At 40.9% G+C, this 18,285-nt stretch overlaps 2 protein-coding genes across 4 annotated transcripts in view; both read right to left on the bottom strand.

The window, feature by feature from the left end:
• loxl2a (lysyl oxidase-like 2a) overlaps positions 1-1,816 on the bottom strand; it is a 34,152-nt gene extending 32,336 nt beyond the window's left edge. The window contains exon 1 of the mRNA XM_069711661.1: positions 1,702-1,816. The gene's annotated coding sequence lies outside the window, so the exon portion shown is untranslated. The remainder of the gene's footprint in view (positions 1-1,701) is intronic.
• A 9,116-nt stretch (positions 1,817-10,932) lies between these two features.
• Positions 10,933-18,285, bottom strand: part of tacc1 (transforming, acidic coiled-coil containing protein 1) — a 29,245-nt gene continuing 21,892 nt past the window's right edge. For 2 of the 3 annotated variants that reach the window (XM_069711568.1, XM_069711551.1), the window contains exons 4-14: positions 18,203-18,238; positions 17,736-17,799; positions 16,843-17,032; positions 16,026-16,090; positions 15,495-15,626; positions 15,322-15,398; positions 15,163-15,206; positions 14,011-14,174; positions 13,806-13,912; positions 13,566-13,686; positions 10,933-12,719 (exon numbers count right to left, since the gene is read on the bottom strand). In XM_069711568.1, coding sequence (XP_069567669.1) covers positions 12,654-12,719; positions 13,566-13,686; positions 13,806-13,912; positions 14,011-14,174; positions 15,163-15,206; positions 15,322-15,398; positions 15,495-15,626; positions 16,026-16,090; positions 16,843-17,032; positions 17,736-17,799; positions 18,203-18,238 — 1,066 coding nt within the window. In that variant the 3' untranslated portion in view covers positions 10,933-12,653. The remainder of the gene's footprint in view (positions 12,720-13,565; positions 13,687-13,805; positions 13,913-14,010; positions 14,175-15,162; positions 15,207-15,321; positions 15,399-15,494; positions 15,627-16,025; positions 16,091-16,842; positions 17,033-17,735; positions 17,800-18,202; positions 18,239-18,285) is intronic. The other variant, XM_069711560.1, reaches the window with a different exon arrangement.

Here is an 18,285-nt window from a genome sequence, read left to right as displayed (position 1 = left end):
GGATTAGAAATAAAAATAAAATAAAAGATAAAATAATAAAATAAAAATCCTCTTGTTATGATGAATATAACAAAACAAAACAAAACAACAACAATGGCTGAAACTTGGTAAAACCAGAGTTAGCATTGGCATTACTTTAAGCTGCTGAAGACACCTTTTAGTGAGTAAAGGAATAAAGTTTAATGCTGATCTCACAATGTTTACACGAGGCTGGACACAACTATTAATGCCAACGTTGGCTATGGAAAGATAGATTATAAAGATAGATAACATTATAACATTGCATAACATTACTGACAGCAGCTGTTTGTTGACCATCGATTTATAACAGCTAGAATAGTTGTATTTGGCTTGCTCAATTAGCTTGTCATCTAGTGATCCACCGAACTGTGTCAATTTTATGGGACCAACAAACACTTAAAATGTCGTCGATATATGGTTCTATTGTGCAACTCTTGCAACTATGATCTTGCTAAAAACAGAGATAAGTTATAACGTAAACTACAGGCTGAAATGATCACAATTTCTTGAAATTGTGATCATTTCAGCCTGTAGTTTCAATTTGTTGAAATTGTGATAATTTCAGTTTATAGTTTACGTTATAACTTATCTCTGTTTTTAGCAAGATCATAGTTGCAAGAGTTGCACAACAGAACCATATATCGACGACATTTTAAGTGTTTGTTGGTCCCATTTGTGTTGTCATTAACTCTGCTAAAGATCCATTTTATGAATTGTCCAAACAAGGTTGTTACGCCCTGTTTGTTTGCTGCATAAAATTGACAATCAATATCTTTAATTAGCAACAGAACTATTAAATGCACAATTTGATCAAAGTGCAGTACTGACGGACTGAGGGCAGACTGCCTGGACGCCACAGCGACTCACTGACTTCTCTTCAGGTGCAAAGTGTTATTACAAGACATATTGCAACTTTAATATAAAAGAAAAGTTACGCTTCTTAATTTAAAAAAATATATTTTTAGATAATACTGTTTACAAAACAAGGAGAGACACCCATGTCCTTCAGAAGAGTGTGTACAATGTTCAGCAAAGATGTACATGTAGAAACATTGCAAGCGGTTGAGAACAAAACATTGAACAAGAATGAGTCACATACAGTAGGAACAATAAGGCAAAAACGGTAAAGCTGCTTGCCAATGAAAGGAATTGCCAAGCATTGTCAAGTCAACTGGAAAATCCCACATAGGCTGCTTATTTCATTGCTTTCTCAGTCAAAGCTATGGCTCGTGTGTTTTGTGTGTTGTGCATTAGTGAAAAGGACAAATCAGCCATCTAGTGACTGTTAAGCCCTGGACAACACAGATCCAAATATTCCCTGTGAGTGTACAAAAAAGAAAGAACTTATGGAAGTTTAGAAAGTCAGAAAAACCTGCAGCTTCTTCAAGAAGTTAGTCCACTGTCAACACCAAAATTAGCCAATAATGGGAGCCTATGCGTTTTATGCTAATGGTACAACATGTTCTGGTGGACTCACTAAAACAGAAACAAATATTGGATATGAAACAAAATAAAATAAAATGAATATTAAAAAGCAAAAAGTGAATGTAGCTTAATGTAAAGTCGTACATACAAGGCACGTAAAGAAAATGTCACAGTTTTACACATTCATGCACGTGCGAAGCAACATCCAGTCAGCAGTCGGACAGCCAGAGGTGTCTAAAAAGTGAAAGGACTTACTTTGACAGGCGAAAAACGGACTGCACACCTTTTTCAAGACCCAGGCTCTGACGTTTCCAACCTGTTGGAGAGGATGATATGTGAAGCAGCGGTTCTTTGTCCCTTTAGTACTCTCCCGGCTGCTTGGTGGGCTATCCTCACAGCTGGCAGCGCGCTCCCGTCCCACTTCTCACCACACGCAGAAGCCAATCAGAGGCGGTCTCAGCATCCTGAACCCGCCCCCTCGGAGCCAATCACCAGGGTTACAAAATCACACTGATGACGCTATAGGAAGAGCTTGACATCCTACAACGCCCCTGACTGGTAATTTGACGTGGAAACAGTTTCTTGTGTTTAATTAGGGCCCGAGCACCGAGCACCGGTGCGAAAGCCCTATTGTTTTTTGTAAAAATGTTCTTCTTCTTCTTATTATTCTTAGTGATTTGCCTTTTTGGAGGCTTTATCATATTTAAAATCTCATGAAAGTGGATACACATATGTCTCTCCGCGAAAAATTTCGTATTCTAGTGGAGTCGCGAGTGGGCGTGGCCAAATGGCTCGAGAGCGCCCCCTAAAGAGATGCCCCGGCGGCCACATTTACCTAAATTCACCAAATCCGGTGGACAGGTGTATCACACCGAGACGCACAAAAAAGTTACATTGCACCATTACGTCAACTCGACAGGAAGTCCACCATTTTGAATTTAGTCGCCATTTTGGGCGATTCTGACACATTGCACTTTGTCGAACTCCTCCCAGGGATTTTGTCGCACCGACTTGAATTTAGGTTCTATGGATAGAAAACATGTTTGGGGTTAAATCTTCTTAAAATAATTTGTTTTCGTCGATGTGTGTGCCCGTAAGAGGCGGCCATTTTGAGCGTCTCGCCAGGAAACTACGAGTTGCTTTAAATCTTATGTACATGGACCGACCTTCTCCAAACATCACAGGTATGAATAACAGCCTGAAGACCCCTGTGGGGTAATATTCGCTCATAGTCATAGCGCCCCCTGTTGGCCACTGGAAATGACACTTTTCATACTTTCACATTCTACATCGAGCTGGTTGATCACATGAACGTAAAGTCGGGTCACAATAACCTAAACATGTAGTTGATGATATATTGAGACATTCGTTCGACTTTGTCAATGGGCGTCGCCGTGACGATGCGGCAAAGTTTGATGTCTCGCCGTGACACAGGAAGTTGATGTTTAAGGTCAAAGGATGCTTGAAACCTCACGAAACGTGTCACATACATCCGGCGTGGTGAGACGATACATCTGATATGTGTTTTGCGAGTGGGCGTGGCCAAACGGCTCGCTCGCCGTGACACGGGAAGTTGATGTTTAAGGTCAACAGATGCTTGAAACCTCACGAAAAGTGACATCCGGTGTGAGACCATACATTATATACCTGTTTTGCGAGAAGCAATGTGGTCCCTCGTGCGCTGCACGTCAGAGAGATGGCTTCGGGGAGGCGGCGCGCGGGAGTGCGAGGGCCCGTACATCACTGCTTGCAATTGATTGTTGCTGTTATTCCCTCGAGGTAGTTTCTAAATACAGTTGCTTTTAAAGCACTCTAAACAACGTTGGACATGGATCTGTGTATTCAGAAGTTTGTATTCATAAATTATCGTCTTTCCCTGGAGTTTTTTTTAATTTATTTTTTAGCTTCCCTCTTTTTTTCAGATCATTTTAAGTTAAACTCTTTTTGCCAAGTTTAGGACTAATTTAGTTAAAACACAAAAAACTGGCCCTCAATTTCCTCCCAGTTTGCTGTTGATGGTTCAAATTCAGCTCAACAAGTGAGATTTGTGGGCTTCAATGGGTGTTAATAAAATCCATTGAAGTATCTTAAAAGTTTGATTAATACGCCATTTGGATTTGTTCAATTAAATGACACTCGATTCCACTGAGAATCAACACCCAACAACTTTTAGCTGCTGCTTTTATTGTTTTGTTTCTGCCTCGGTTCATATGGATTGATTGTCAACCACACAAAAGCATTGCCAGAAAAATACAGTCAGTGAAGCTCTGATTGTGTCCAACACGACAAGGTGATAAAACAGCAACAACTGTTCTCACAAAGTTATGTAAAACTGAGGGGAAAAAAATACTTCTCTTTTTTGGTTTACTGTGGTAAACACATTTTGTTCTGTCCACCTGAGAATAATGTTGACTACGAGGCTATGAAAGGACAAAGCCATGAGAACAAGCTGTTCTTTGGACTGCCTTAGAGCTGGCCCTGGGTTTCTAGTACAGTAGGGTTTTTTTTAGTATTTAGTTGAGTTACTATTATTTCTGTGTGGAGGTAGAGGTGACCAGGGAAGAGAGAGGAGAATAACATGCTACCCAGGTTCTCAGCTGGAACATAACAGTTATGTAGTATGGGCTTTAACCTTTAGGCTATAAGGGGAACACTGTGCTGTGGTGTTCAAGGACACCACCATGTGGAGACAAGGTGCAATAACTGAAGACGCTGGGACATGGCAGACTAAATGCTTAAATAGATACAATTTCAAACAAATTTTAAAATAAATCCTACATATCATCACAAATATTCTCTAAACATTTGACCAACACAAAATGTAAGTCTTCTTTGCAATTAAAGAGCAATAACCAGAAGCTGCAGAGGGCAAGTTAAATTTTTATTTTTTTTAATCACAAATTCTGAGGCCTTCCTCTTTTCTCCATCTGTTGGTTCTTTTGCAGAAAACGTAAGAACCGAACAACAAAGATGAACACAACTTGTGACACAAAATCTTCTTCTAACCCCACATACAGTTAACAGTAACGTATACATTGTTTCACCATGAGAAATACATCTGTAGTGCATCTACAGGCAAATCTTACTACTTTGTGAAACTGTGGCCTCTTGACTCCCAAAATTTACTGATATTTTCACACTTGTGTAACCCACATTAGTTTTACCAGCAACTAAAGGGTTAACTCAAACATGCAATACCGACGTTCACCAGAGGGGCGCTATGGTGCACGTCGGGAGATCAAAGCCTTCTCCCGGTAGACGACCCTTTATGCCTCGAATGAAACAGCAGCGTCATGAGCAACATATGTAGCTGATGTTACGATTGAAAATATTCAGTGCAGTTGCCTCATTGACACTAATTCACAGGTCACAACATTCTCAAAATCCTTTCATGATAGCCACTTATCTTCCCAGCCGATTCTCCCTCTGGGTAACTTATTGGAAGTGGAGGGAGCTGCTGGCCAAATTGTTCCATACCTTGGCTATATTGAAGTTGACATACTCTTCCCCCAGAGTTTTACAGGACAACCAGTAAAGGTTGGCACCTTAGCACTCATCGTTCCTGATCACAGAGCTAATGCAGAAGTTCCTGTTCTAATTGGTACAAATGCCCTTGACACCCTGTATGAAGGTTTTGAAGGTGAGCCACAAATCCCAGAGAATTGTGCTTATGCTTCCCTCATAAGACACTTGCATAGCATTTACAAAGACAAGACACGGGGCAATGGTAAAGTTGGGAGAGTCAAACTACAATGCAAGAGGAGCAAAGTCATACCAGCTGGTCAGAGAATGGCAGTGACAGGATACACGAGAAATGTTCCAACTGCTCCTGGAGCTCCCCTCATGGTGGAGCCTCCCACCTCCTCTAATCTACCAAATGGTTTGGCCTTTTGCAGCTACATTATGTCAAGCCCACGTCAGACTTCATTCAAAGTCCCCATACTGCTTAAAAATGAGACCACACATGACATCAAGTTGCCAGCCCATCTTGCCCTAGCAGAGCTCTCAGTCCCTTTTTCCATCTCCCCATCAGTCCCCCCAATGGGTGAGCCTCAAATGGAACGAAAGGCTTCACAACAGCCAAGCACCAAAGCTGAATGTTATGGTGTATCTCAAGTGAGTTCCGCAGGCCCCATTAATTTTGATTTCTCGGATTCCGTTTTATCAGAGCGATGGAAAGACAGAATCACCAGAAAGCTGAATTCCCTCCCCGAAGTGTTCGCTATGGGAGATCTTGATCACGGACATACAACTGCTGTCAAGCATAAGATACGCTTGTCCGATCCAACTCCCTTCAAGCAGAGGGCGAGGCCCATCCACCCTTCGGACTATGAAGCTGTGTGTCTGCACCTTAAAGAACTGTATGACGCAAGCATCATCAGAGAGTCGGAGAGTCCATTCGCTTCACCGATAGTCGTGGTAAAAAAAAAAAATGGTCAGATCCGCCTGTGTGTGGACTACAGGAAGTTAAATATCCAGACGATCAAGGATGCTTATGCTTTGCCAAACATCGAGGAGACTTTTGCAGTTCTGACTGGATCCAAGTGGTTTTCAGTCATGGACTTGAAATCAGGTTACTATCAGGTCGAGGTACAAGAAGAGGATAAACACAAGACAGCCTTTGTTACGCCCATGGGATTTTGGGAATTCAACAGAATGCCACAAGGAGTGACCAATGCACCAAGCACTTTTCAGAGGGTCATGGAGAAATGTATGGGCTCACTGAATCTAACAGAAGTCGTTGTTTTCCTTGATGACCTTATTGTGTTCTCTGACACCCTTGAGGAACATGAGGAGCGGCTCATGCGAGTTTTGAACAGGCTTAAAGAATTTGGTCTGAAGTTGTCACCTGAAAAGTGCCATTTTTTTAAAAAGTCAGTAAGATACCTGGGACATATTGTCTCAAAGGATGGTGTAAAAACTGACCCCGAAAAGATAGCTGCATTGACCACTTGGCCTAGACCAACCAACATCAGCGAGCTGAAGTCATTTTTAGGGTTCACTGGGTTCTCCTGTAGTAACAGGAGGTTTGTGAAGGACTATTCTAAAATCTCCAAGCCTCTAAACGATCTGACTGCAGGTTACATACCTGCGAAGAAGTCCAAAAACCAAAAGTCTGTTTCCAGCACTGCCCTGAAACAGCCATTTGGCGGAAGGTGGACACTATCATGTGAAGAGGCATTCAAAATGCTCATTGAAAAGCTGACAACTGCACCTGTGTTAGGTTTCGCAAATCCCAAGAAACCATACATCTTACACACTGATGCCAGTTTACTTGGACTTGGTGCAGCTCTGTATCAAGAGCAAGATGGTCAAATTAAGGTAATCGCTTATGCCAGTAGAGGATTGTCAAACTGTGAACGAAGATATCCCACTCATAAGCTCGAGTTTCTCGCTCTTAAATGGGCCGTCTCTGAGAAGTTCTTTGATTACCTCTATGGAGTTGAGTTCACCGTCATGACAGACAATAACCCATTGACTTATGTGCTGACATCTGCCAAGCTTGATGCTGCAGGACACCGGTGACTTGCTGCACTATCCAATTTCAACTTCAGCATTCAGTACAGAGCCGGGAAAAGGAATCAAGATGCGGATGGGCTATCCAGACGCCCACACGAATCACCCGAGGTGGATCATAGTGCAGCTGCTGAGGATGAAAGAGTGAGGCAGTTCATTTCTAAGTTTGTGACAGAGGGTGACCCAGGAAAGGAAGGAGGGACAACTTTCCCTGAGGAAGCTGTCAAAGCCATATGTCAGAGACACCACTTTGACAAAACTCCTGAAACGGAAAGAGAAAACATCCTTGTGCCAGTTGCAGTTGAGAGTCTTGCCATGGATGTGAATGCGATCCCTGCAGAGTTCCTTCAAGCTGACCTGCCCCCTGGAGCAAGCACTCTTCCCAGGATGTCACTGCAGGAATGGGCTGTAGAACAGAGAAATGATTCAGCGATCAGCAGAGTCATAGACATTGTAAATGCCAGGAGACGTCTGTCTTACCGTGTTAGGCAGAACGAGGAGAGGGAAGTGCAGCTGATTCTCAGAGTCCAAGACCAGCTCGTTCTAAATGATGGAGTCCTGTATAGGAAGCGGGTTCACCAAAGTGAGGCTTCCTTCCAGCTCGTGCTTCCCAAGAAATACAGAGAAATTGCTCTTCAAAGTCTCCACGATTTTGTGGGTCACATGGGATTTGACAGAACTATGGATCTTGTTCGCACACGCTTCTATTGGCCGAGAATGTGCACTGATGTTGATGAGAAAGTCAGGAAATGTGAGCAATGTATTCTCCGCAAGGCCAAAGCAGAGAAAACTGCTCGTCTTGTGAACATACAGACCAGTCGACCGCTGGAGCTAGTCTGTATGGATTACTTGTCCTTGGAACCTGACGGCCGCGGGACAAAGAATATATTAGTGATAACGGACCACTTCACTAAGTACGCCGTGGCAGTGCCCACATCAGACCAAAAGGCAAAGACCGCAGCCAAGGCATTGTGGAACAGTTTCTTTGTTCACTACGGTATACCTGAACGCCTGCACAGCGACCCAGGTCGTGATTTTGAGTCTGCTGTTATTAAGGACCTATGTCATTTGCTGGGGATAAAGAAAACAAGAACTACTCCTTATCACCCACGTGGAAACCCAGTCGAGCGGTTCAACCGCACTCTCCTACAGATGCTTGGGACGCTCCCAGAAGACTACAAGACCAGGTGACGTGATTTTGTGCAGCCGTTGGTCCATGCCTATAACTGTACCAAGAATGACACAACTCGATTTTCCCCTTATCAGCTGATGTTTGGAAGACAGCCAAACCTTCCCATTGATGTAGCATTTGGACTTTCTCTGGCAGGGCAGAAGAAAATCACACACACTGAGTACGTGAAAAAACTCAGAGAAAGCCTACAGGCAAACTTGCAGTCGAACACAGCGAGAAAACTGCTCATCGCAACAAGCAGCGATATGATTTGAAAGTGAGAGAATCTGTTTTGGATGTAGGAGATCATGTTCTTGTCAAGAATGTTGGGATACGAGGAAAGCATAAGATAGCCGACAGATGGAGCCGAGCTGTGCACAAAGTGGTCAAGCACATTGGGGATTCTCCTGTGTATGTCATGGCTCCACTCACTTCTGACAGCCCAGAGAGAACGGTACACCGCGATCTACTCTTACCATGTGGATTTTTAGCATCATCGCAACAAGACAAAGTAGATCTGGGACCCAAGAGACAATTAGCAGTCAGAGCACCGCAGGAAAGTCCTGTGCCTGAAATGGAAGAAGTGGAACACCAGTATGAAAGTCATGAAGAAAGGGAGTACTACTATCCCATCCCAGTTCAAGAGGACGTCACTTACCCAACCATCACCATTGTGCATGAAATTCCAAGAACTGCAGTTGAACCTACCCCAGAATCAAACAAAGTCCCGATGATTCCTGATATATCAACTCTAAACCCTGCCGCTGAAGTATTTCAGCCCAGGACAGATGGAGATGAAAAAAGTGCTGAGGATGAGATCCCAGGTCAGATTGGGGAACAGAGAGCGCATGAAAACTCACCTGTGAATGAACAAAATGACCCTGTTGAACACTTACCTGTTGATGGAGATCCAGGAGTTGAAGACGGAGCAGTCAGAGAAGAACCTGAACAAAAACAAGCTGTGGAAAAAGAATTGGGTGAACTAAGAGAGGAGGAGAGAAAAGTAGAGGATGAATATGATGCAGATGAGTTTGAAGTGTCTGGAGATAACGCTGTTCAAGAGGGTGGCAAACCAGAGGTCCGGAGATCGCAAAGAGAAAGGGCAGAGCCCGAAAGACTATCATACAAGTCACTTGGAAATCCTTTGACTCTAGTAATGCACTCTATTCTACACAGTCTTAACCAAGCGTTCACGCAGGCCCTTGACTTTACCAAAGAACTTGAGTTTACACCTTCCCCAGGCATTAACCAGATAATTCATGTTTAAGTTGCACATGCAGAGACGCATGCAGATTTAGGGGGGGAGGATGTAACCCACATTAGTTTTACCAGCAACTAAAGGGTTAACTCAAACATGCAATACCGACGTTCACCAGAGGGGCGCTGTGGTGCACGTCGGGAGATCAAAGCCTTCTCCCGGTAGACGACCCTTTATGCTTCGAATGAAACAGCAGCGTCATGAGCGACACCATGAAGAATCTCATTTGGTTGATTTTTGCTCACTGCTGTTGAGGATGTTTATTTATTTGATCGTTAACCAGACCGACTCCGAAGGAAAAAGTTTCTTTAAGTCTTGAGAAGAATCTCCGGTGAGTGACGAATGCGTTGCTAAGAGTTAGCCGTTGCTGTAGAGCTACAAAGGAGGACAGTTATTTAGTTGGGCTAAAGATACCGATCAAGAGAGAACAGAAAAAAACCAGTCGGAGATAAATATTAAATTGTTGATGAATATTATTTTATGTGGTTGATATCTGTGATTGTGGAGCTACATGTGACCGACGGGGCTAGTTAAGCGCTAGCTAAGCGCTGGGGGTTAATGCGTCGGGACCTGTTGAACCGAGCGGGAACGATGACGCCATTTTCTTGTTTTAGCGCCAGAAGTAAACGGTCAGATTGAGAACAGCTGTTGACTGTGTTGCTTAGTAACGGTGGACGTTTAAATAATGTCTGTTAGGTATAAGTGACAGATGTCATTGAGACATGAGTACATGTGTGTGTGAAATATGTTGGTATGTTAATATTGACCATAGTGAATATTTTATATATATATATGTGTGTATACTATTTTACTGGTCATTTACTGTTACACCAACAATAGAGTTTAAAAATTATAGTACTGACATCGTATTCAATTCTGCTGTATGCAGATTGTTTTTTTTGTATGGATCTGTGATGGAGACAGCGATCCCCAGAAACCTCCACAGAGCTGGAGCTGAGTGACCCTGTAATCCCTGATCATCTTCACCGTGGGTGAAGCTGCATTTGGTCTTCTTGGATTCTCCTGCCGGAGCACCGACGAGCAAGAAGATTCAGATCAGAGTTAGGCTGAGAGCCTCCAGACATACACTACCCGGGTAGTAGACTGAAAGACAAGAGACTGAAACTGACTGACTGGGAGAAATACCGGTATTGGGGTTATTATTTGAATTTGTTATTTTTCTTTTATGTTGTTCCCTTGATTTTCTGTGTTAATAACTATAATAAATTGCAGTTCAGTTCCTTGTTTTAAACTGCAAACATTTGCCGTGTTTCATTCACTCCCAGAGCGACCTAAAGACAGTCCTAAACTAAAACACAGGAAATCTACTGTGTTACATAGATACTACACTTGTAAAACGTAAACGTAAATTGGGTGCAAGAAAACAGAGAAGAAATTTGGCTCTTGAGGACAGAACAATAGCCAAGATTTTCTCTGTTATCAAGAGTTCATTGCTGCAATGATATATTGTTTGTTTCGGATTTGTTAAGTACGTACACAGTTTAAATGATTGTGGCAAAGATAGGAAGCAGAACAATAATAAATCTTAACAATTTATTCAGGAATGCACAAAATATAGCAGTTAACATACAATCTGATTAAAATTTGACAAATATAAGCAACAAAATTTTGAATGTTTTTTTTCATAAAGTATAAAAAGCATACATTTTATACTATAACAATGGATTTGCTTTGAAAAGCACCTTTCAGCAAATTTAACATCACCACAACAGGACATGGAGTCAAACACACAAGTCATTTTACGCTGATATTTGGCAAATGATTGTGCTGAAATGATTGTGCTGAAGTAAGAGAAGATTTCCATACAAAAGTCTTTTATGCATATCTGAGTGCATATGCACTTGTGTGCTCCTTCAAGTTCAATCAGTCCAGAAAATGTTGATGTTGGCAGAGCAGATATAATTAAGTAATGAACCTCCGCTCCCTAAAACACAGGCCTTATTGAATCTATCACTGCAGGTAAAGCATTAAAACTGCAAACCCATCATAACTACTTCAGAATATTTTGATCATACAACAAATATACTGTGTACAGTACACTTTGGCAACAGAGTTTTGAAACAGCATGAGGACAAAAATTGTACTTTTTTTTCTTTACAAAATAGACAAAATAAAGGCACACCAGCAACATCTGGGCTCACAGAAAAAATACAAATACAAAGATATTTACATACGTAGCATCTGGTGACTTTTCCACACTCACACAGAGTGATAGAAAATTTAACATGGCACATAGTTGAATATTGCAGTGTAATACAAGTTAGGTTTTTACTGCCTCAAACTTTCATCATCACCCATCACTTAAAGTCTCATCAAATTAAAAATCATTTACAAAACTAAATATACGATTTGATTCATCTTAAGTGCTCTTTATATTCAATTCCTGTGATTTATTTTACATAATGTCAAAACTCTGTTGTTTAACTTCAAACTTTGCATAAGTGAGGATACATTTTATCTGTCACTCTGTGAAAAAAGAAAGACAAACTCAAAGGCAACTCAAAGGCAACTTAATAAATCTAAACTAAACTGCCTGAACCACAAAAGAAATGCCAGCTAGAAAACGAACACAGACTATGTTTGGTTTAGGCACTCAATAGAGAGATTTGTCTTTTCTGCAGACTTCTGAATCATTAAGTCAGTTAATTTCAGTGTAAATGTGCAGTGGTAAAAAAATGTCTGTACTGTCTGTCCATATCATCTTTCCCTTAGCTTGTGCACACATGCTTTATAAAGTCGTAATGGAAATTATTTCTCAGAAAACAAATACTTTTTTTTAATGCATACTAATTTCTAAAAATAAGAAAAACAAAACTTAAAAATGGATGAATATCTGAACCATAAAATGGTCCTTTAATGTAAATCCTTAACTAAAGATTGTTAAATCATGGCGCCACTTCAAAATGGTAAAAAACAAACAAACAAATAAAAAAACACTTAATGATAATTTTGTGCCTTTTCAGTTGCCATGACATGATTAACACACCGAACAATTATTGTTCTGGTTTTATATTTCAGCCTGAAAGGAGAAAATGAGCAAGTGTGACGATAATGTATTTCAATAATATACAGTTGTATATTTAAAGAACAAACAACAACCATATGTTGAAAAGGTTGAGGTGGTGCGATCATGTACAGGATTTACATCACATGCTGCTGTAAGAAAGTCTGGTGTTTAATCTGAAAGGAGCTCATGTGTTAAAGTGGGATCATGTGCCACAGAGGTTGATCAAGGGCCTTTTATTCTGTTCCCAGTTTGGCGATGAGTTCGTCACAGATCTTAGTGAGCTCCTCGATCTCCTGATTCTGTAAAAGAGAGGTAATGCTGACATGCATAAACAGAAACACAAGGATATAAACTTATGATCTATTGTCTTCTTCAACGGTTCATAAGGGTTGTAACAGCTGTTTATAGTTTTTCTTCATTTCAACCAGATTCTGGTTTTGGTAAATTAAACACTGCCCCCTATTGTTTAGTTACATGCTAGTGTTTTGGCAGATGTGCATTTATACAACTGTTTTCAAGCCTGGATGTCTCAAAGTAACAAAGGCTGTGAAATCACTGTAAACGAAGCACTATAGGAATCACTAAATCACTGAAATCAAACACCGACATGAATCTGTGTTATTTAACTGCAAAACAGGAAAAGAAAAACAAAATAAAATTGTATTTTGTTTTTGGCACAATAAGTAAAAATCTGACAAGAAAACACATGTATCACATTGACTATTGTATAGACAAAATCAAACAAAACAAAGACACTGAGAAGCAACAGAAAACAATAGGTTTTTGTGTGAGTAGGTGGAAGCTCTTAGCCTCGGGAAATAAACAGTGCTGTAATCTTACCACTGGTGTGAAATAAAAACACAAATAGTCTGAATGTGGTCTGATTTGCTTCCAGTAATAATTCCCACACAGCACAATTCATTTAACAGCGATACACTGATTTTGAAACATGCCTCGTTGAACACATCTTTTCAGGCCAGATGGAAAGCTAATGCACAAACCGACAACTTCACACTGAGTAAAAGGTCTTCAACCTCAATTATCCAGAGTAGGTTTTTTGTTTTGTTTTTTAAGCACAGACTGCCTTTCCCTCACACAGTTAAAACACACTGGATCAATTCTAATCATATTTGCAGGGACCCTACCTTTTGAAGCACTGCTCTTTCAAGTGACTCCACCTTCATCTGCTCCTTTCTCAGACTTGCATTTAGCGCGACACCCTCAGCGTTTGACTTGGAGCGTACTTGGGCTATATCCTCATTAGCCCTGTTAGAAAGGAAGTGAAGGGGACACTGCAAAAATGAGCATTTATGTCTTGCGTTTAAATGCAAAAACTGTCTAATGACAGAATCCCGGGACTGCAACTTGCAGAGAGTGACGCCTACTTGTCCAGTTTCTCCTCAGCGTGAACTTTGAGGGTTTGATATCGCTGCTCCTCCTGTTTGATCCGCATCAGGTAGTCCTGTGCGCACTTCTTCAGCACCTCCTCATTCTGGGGAGATACATGTCAAACATATGTAATGCACTGGCTTTTTTTATGAGGACGTTGTACACAGCATCTAATAAGATTCATACTGATACTCTACCGACCTTCTTGAAGCCTTCCAGGACTCCCTTCATGTTCTCATACCTCCTGAAGAGATCAGCGAAGGAACGCTCCACTGAGTTGAGGTCAGCCATGGCCTGATCCCGCTCTGCGGTCAGCTGCCTGACTGACTTACTACAGGACAAGCTCTTCTGCTGCTGATCATCCTCTGTTAACACACAAATCAAAGGGTGAGAGAAGAGCTAAAGGAAAACTACACCTTAAAGATTGCTGTGAGACAAAACAGCCAAATGGAGCTCGAGATGTATGCATGTAATTCCCAAAATGAAGTAAAACCATTTCAACGTATCAGTGTACATTACCACACTTGTATTGGCATTACCTCACAGCGTTAGGGCAATGTTGTGTTTTTATTGTACTGGCTCTAGACTTCTTCAAGCACACTGTTTAAAATGAACCAATAACTGTGAGATCAGTCCAGACTCAGTGTGAGACTCCGAGCTGTTTGTACAGTTACCGGTGGCCCCCGCAGTTTTAGGACAATTTGCAGCAGAAAAGTGAGCCGAAACAAACGAACAACAGGGTTTAATGACTACACAGTGTAATGGGCTTGACTGACTGAAGTCAGGGACTTGACCTCAGTACAATTAATCATGTGTTTAACTTCCAGAGACCAGAGTGCAGGAAAAAGGTCACAAAAACAAGTAAAAGGTGAAGCTGCTGGCAGCACAGGCCTGGTACAGCATTGTACAGGAGGATACAGAGAGTCTGTTGGTGCTTTTGAGCCAAAGACTTCAGTTACTGACTACAAATAAATCCACCCAAACAATAAATATGATGGCAATATTGAAGTTAAAGAAAAGCCTGTTCCAACGACTGTTTTTGCTCTGATAAAATTATCCGTAATAATAAGTAAACACTGTATATGTATAAAGGTGAGCGCTGACACCTCATTGTTAAATTTAAATCCAACGTGCTGAAACAGCGCAAACACAATATTCTGACTGAAGACTCTCATTACAAGTAAGTATGTATTTTTTAACGTAATGTATCCCTGAAGCAGTTACAGACTTGTGGGAGCAGGTATGAAATAAACAGTCAGTACTTATAATTGTGGAGCCATGAGGAGCTGTTAAAAAAACAACAACACAAAAAAAACATGTCGAATGAACCACCAAGAGGTGGCAGCAACTTACCAATCATCTGTGCAACCGTTTTCTCATATTCTGCAACTATTTTCCTGTCAAGATAAGAATAGAAAGCAGTCCGCTGTCAACTCTGTTTCACTAAATCATTCATATTTTTCTGTAAATGTGCTGTAATATTTTGTCCCAGAGACACAAAAAGCTTCCTACCTCATCTCCATTACCTCCGCTCTGCTCTCCTCATATTTTCTCTTCCACTCACTGACCTCAATCTCTTTAGTGATAATCTGTTCAGAAAAAAAGAACATTGAATAAAAGTAATGAACAAAAGGGTAATCAAAATATAGTTATAGTTTCTCTCTCTGTCTGAGTATGTGTCATACCTCTTCTCTGATCAGGGTGAGCACTGCAGCCTTGTCCATCTCACTCAGAGGCATGCCGTCCCGGGACAGGGCTGCGATGTCAGTGGACTCGCTGCTGATCATTTTCGTTGTTTGGATCATGGATATCTCACTCTGTAGAAGAAAACACACTGATACACAAACATCTCGGATCCTTGTATTTTGTAGGCAGGTCACAGCTGCTATGCCACAAATCAGTATTTCTGCTGTGTATACTGTTTGTTTTAGACATTTGCAATCATCACATGATGTCATTACAAGGAGTGCTCTAGAAAAAACATACGCACAAGTGTGGTTATCTTGAACAAATATTATGGGACTAAAAAAGATGTGATTCTTTCAGTAAAAATATCTAGTTTGGCATCAGACTGCCAGTATGAAAAACATTTAACATCAGGACCTGTTATGGTTAAACTAACTTATTCCAGATTGAGGTAAACAACAGTTGATGCAAAGCAAACCGGCCATGTTTAATTATTCATGGTCTCTCTGTGGTTCCAATAGTTCACTTACTATATAGTCTTTCAGACTGATGGTGTCCTTCTCCCGCAGGTCATCTGTCATCTTGGTCTCATGACCTTTGAGAAAATAAAACACATAATTGACTGACAAATAACAACTGAAGAAAGAATATAATTTGTTCATATCTAAATTTGAAAAAGAACCAAATCCACACAGCAGCCTTTTTGTGCCCTTTGTTAAAAACTTAGGGAACCTCACGAATAATAATAGTAATGATAATAATAATGATAACAATAATAATAATAATAATATGGGCACCACTTGACTAGTTAATTGGATTGTTTTGTTTCCATGATGAAACGTTGGTATGATACTGACACATATTAGTCCTAATGCACAACTGTGGGAAGCATTTTTTTTCCTCAGTGTCGTATATCCAGGTCACAATTTTGCTGACAATGCATGCTCCATTTTTCTTCCAAATAAAGCCTGACACATTCATAAGGCTTTGTCGTCTCCAAAACTCCCAGCGGTATTTATTGAGAAAATTATGTAACTACATCACCTTCCATGTTTCACCACATTTTCCAATTCATCCAATTGATAAAAACACCTCTGTTCTATTGTACTTCTTGAAAATCATACTGACATCTAATGTGGCCTCTTCACTCCACTGAAGTTAATCTAAAGTGACTTAAAGAGGTTTTTAAAAAAAAATTATTATCTATTCCAAACATCTCTTGAACTTGAGAGCATCTTGCCAACTCATCACTTAGAAGTGACCCTAACTTGTAGCCCAGTTCTATCAGCACAAAGTCTTCTCTCAATATCTGAAGTTCACGTCTGCACAAATGTTGGTTGAACTTACCCTCCAAGACAGATTTCTCACTGGTTGGCTGCTGTTCCACAGGTGCTTTATGGCATTCGGGCTCTCCTCTCTCCTCCTGGCTCTCTGTTGTTTGGCCCATCATGCAGGTGGACGCCAGCTTCTCCTCATCGGTGGCGTGATGAACTCGCTGAGTGATATCTGGGGTCTGAACCACCACTTCATCCTCATGCTGGATAGAAGAGAGACAGATACAATTAATATCAAAATGGAATATATTATCTCTGTATATATTTATACATGCTTATAAACTATATATATTCTGAGCAAAAGAAAAAAAAAAGAGTTCAATGAAAAATAAAAATCATACTGAGAAAAACATTCAATTAGTAGGCATGTACTCTTTTTCAGGAGCAAATGTACCAACACAGTACATGTTATAAGCATCCAATGTCACCACAGTGTTTGAATTATAATATTTCAACCGCATCATGCTTGGGAAGTTAGACAACATTAAAGGTCTTGAAAAATGATGTTAAGATATTTTAAGTACTTTATGGCGACAACATCTTTAAGATATCTATAGGAGGATGATACAGGTGATATATTGTTGAGGGCACACGAGAGCAGCTGACTAATATTTGACTGCAGAGTAATAAGCCACAGATCTGTCACCACGGCAAGACAGTACTGCAGAGACACTGCTGATGCTGTCAGCCTGTGTGACTCTCTTTGTCTGTGGGTGTGTGTGTGTTTGGAGGGGAGGCCAAAAGGTTGGGCAGCTGCTGAATAATGAACATTGCAGTGTCACTACAGTAAGGTGAAACACCTCAGCAACACACACACACACACACACACACACACACACACACACACACACACACACACACACACACACACACACACACACACACACACACACACACACAAATTACCTGATTGCACACGTCCAGAACCAAGGACTGGCTGTCATCATATTTCTGTAGTTTACAGGAATTCCTACAAAACAAACACATAATGAGAAGACAGCAGTTAGAATATGTAGGGAAAAAAAAGTACAATCTTTAAAAGTTTAAATTTATCTTCACTGTTTCTATAACCATAACGCTGCAAGCATTTCTGTGCCTTGTAGCTTAGAGAGATATCAAATGAAGTGCAACAACATACATGTGTAACCATACTGGTGCTGCACAACGTCTGGAGGGATCACAAGATAGAACAAATGAAACTGCTAATGTAGGAGGGGATGGCCTTGTTAGCTGAGGTGAAAGAGAGGAAAAGATTTATTTCTCTCACATGCTGCTTCAAAAGCCAGTTCTGACACAGCACGTGCCACGATGAGGGTAAAATGGGAAGCAAGCATGCATGAAATAAAGAGAGCGTCGATTGTGAGAGTACTTACAACAGAAAACAGAGAAACTTGACTTGTTCAGATGTCCTGAGGCCGATAGAAGTGGAGGGAAGCAGAGTTGCATAACAGACAGG

This window comes from Brachyistius frenatus, unplaced genomic scaffold, assembly GCF_029030835.1.
Source record: "Brachyistius frenatus isolate BFR_SWC_R1_liver_20210118 unplaced genomic scaffold, ASM2903083v1 Contig_4, whole genome shotgun sequence".
Taxonomy (NCBI): Eukaryota; Metazoa; Chordata; class Actinopteri; family Embiotocidae; genus Brachyistius; species Brachyistius frenatus.
Note: the sequence above shows the minus strand (reverse complement) of the source record. Positions and strands in the feature narration are given on the sequence as shown.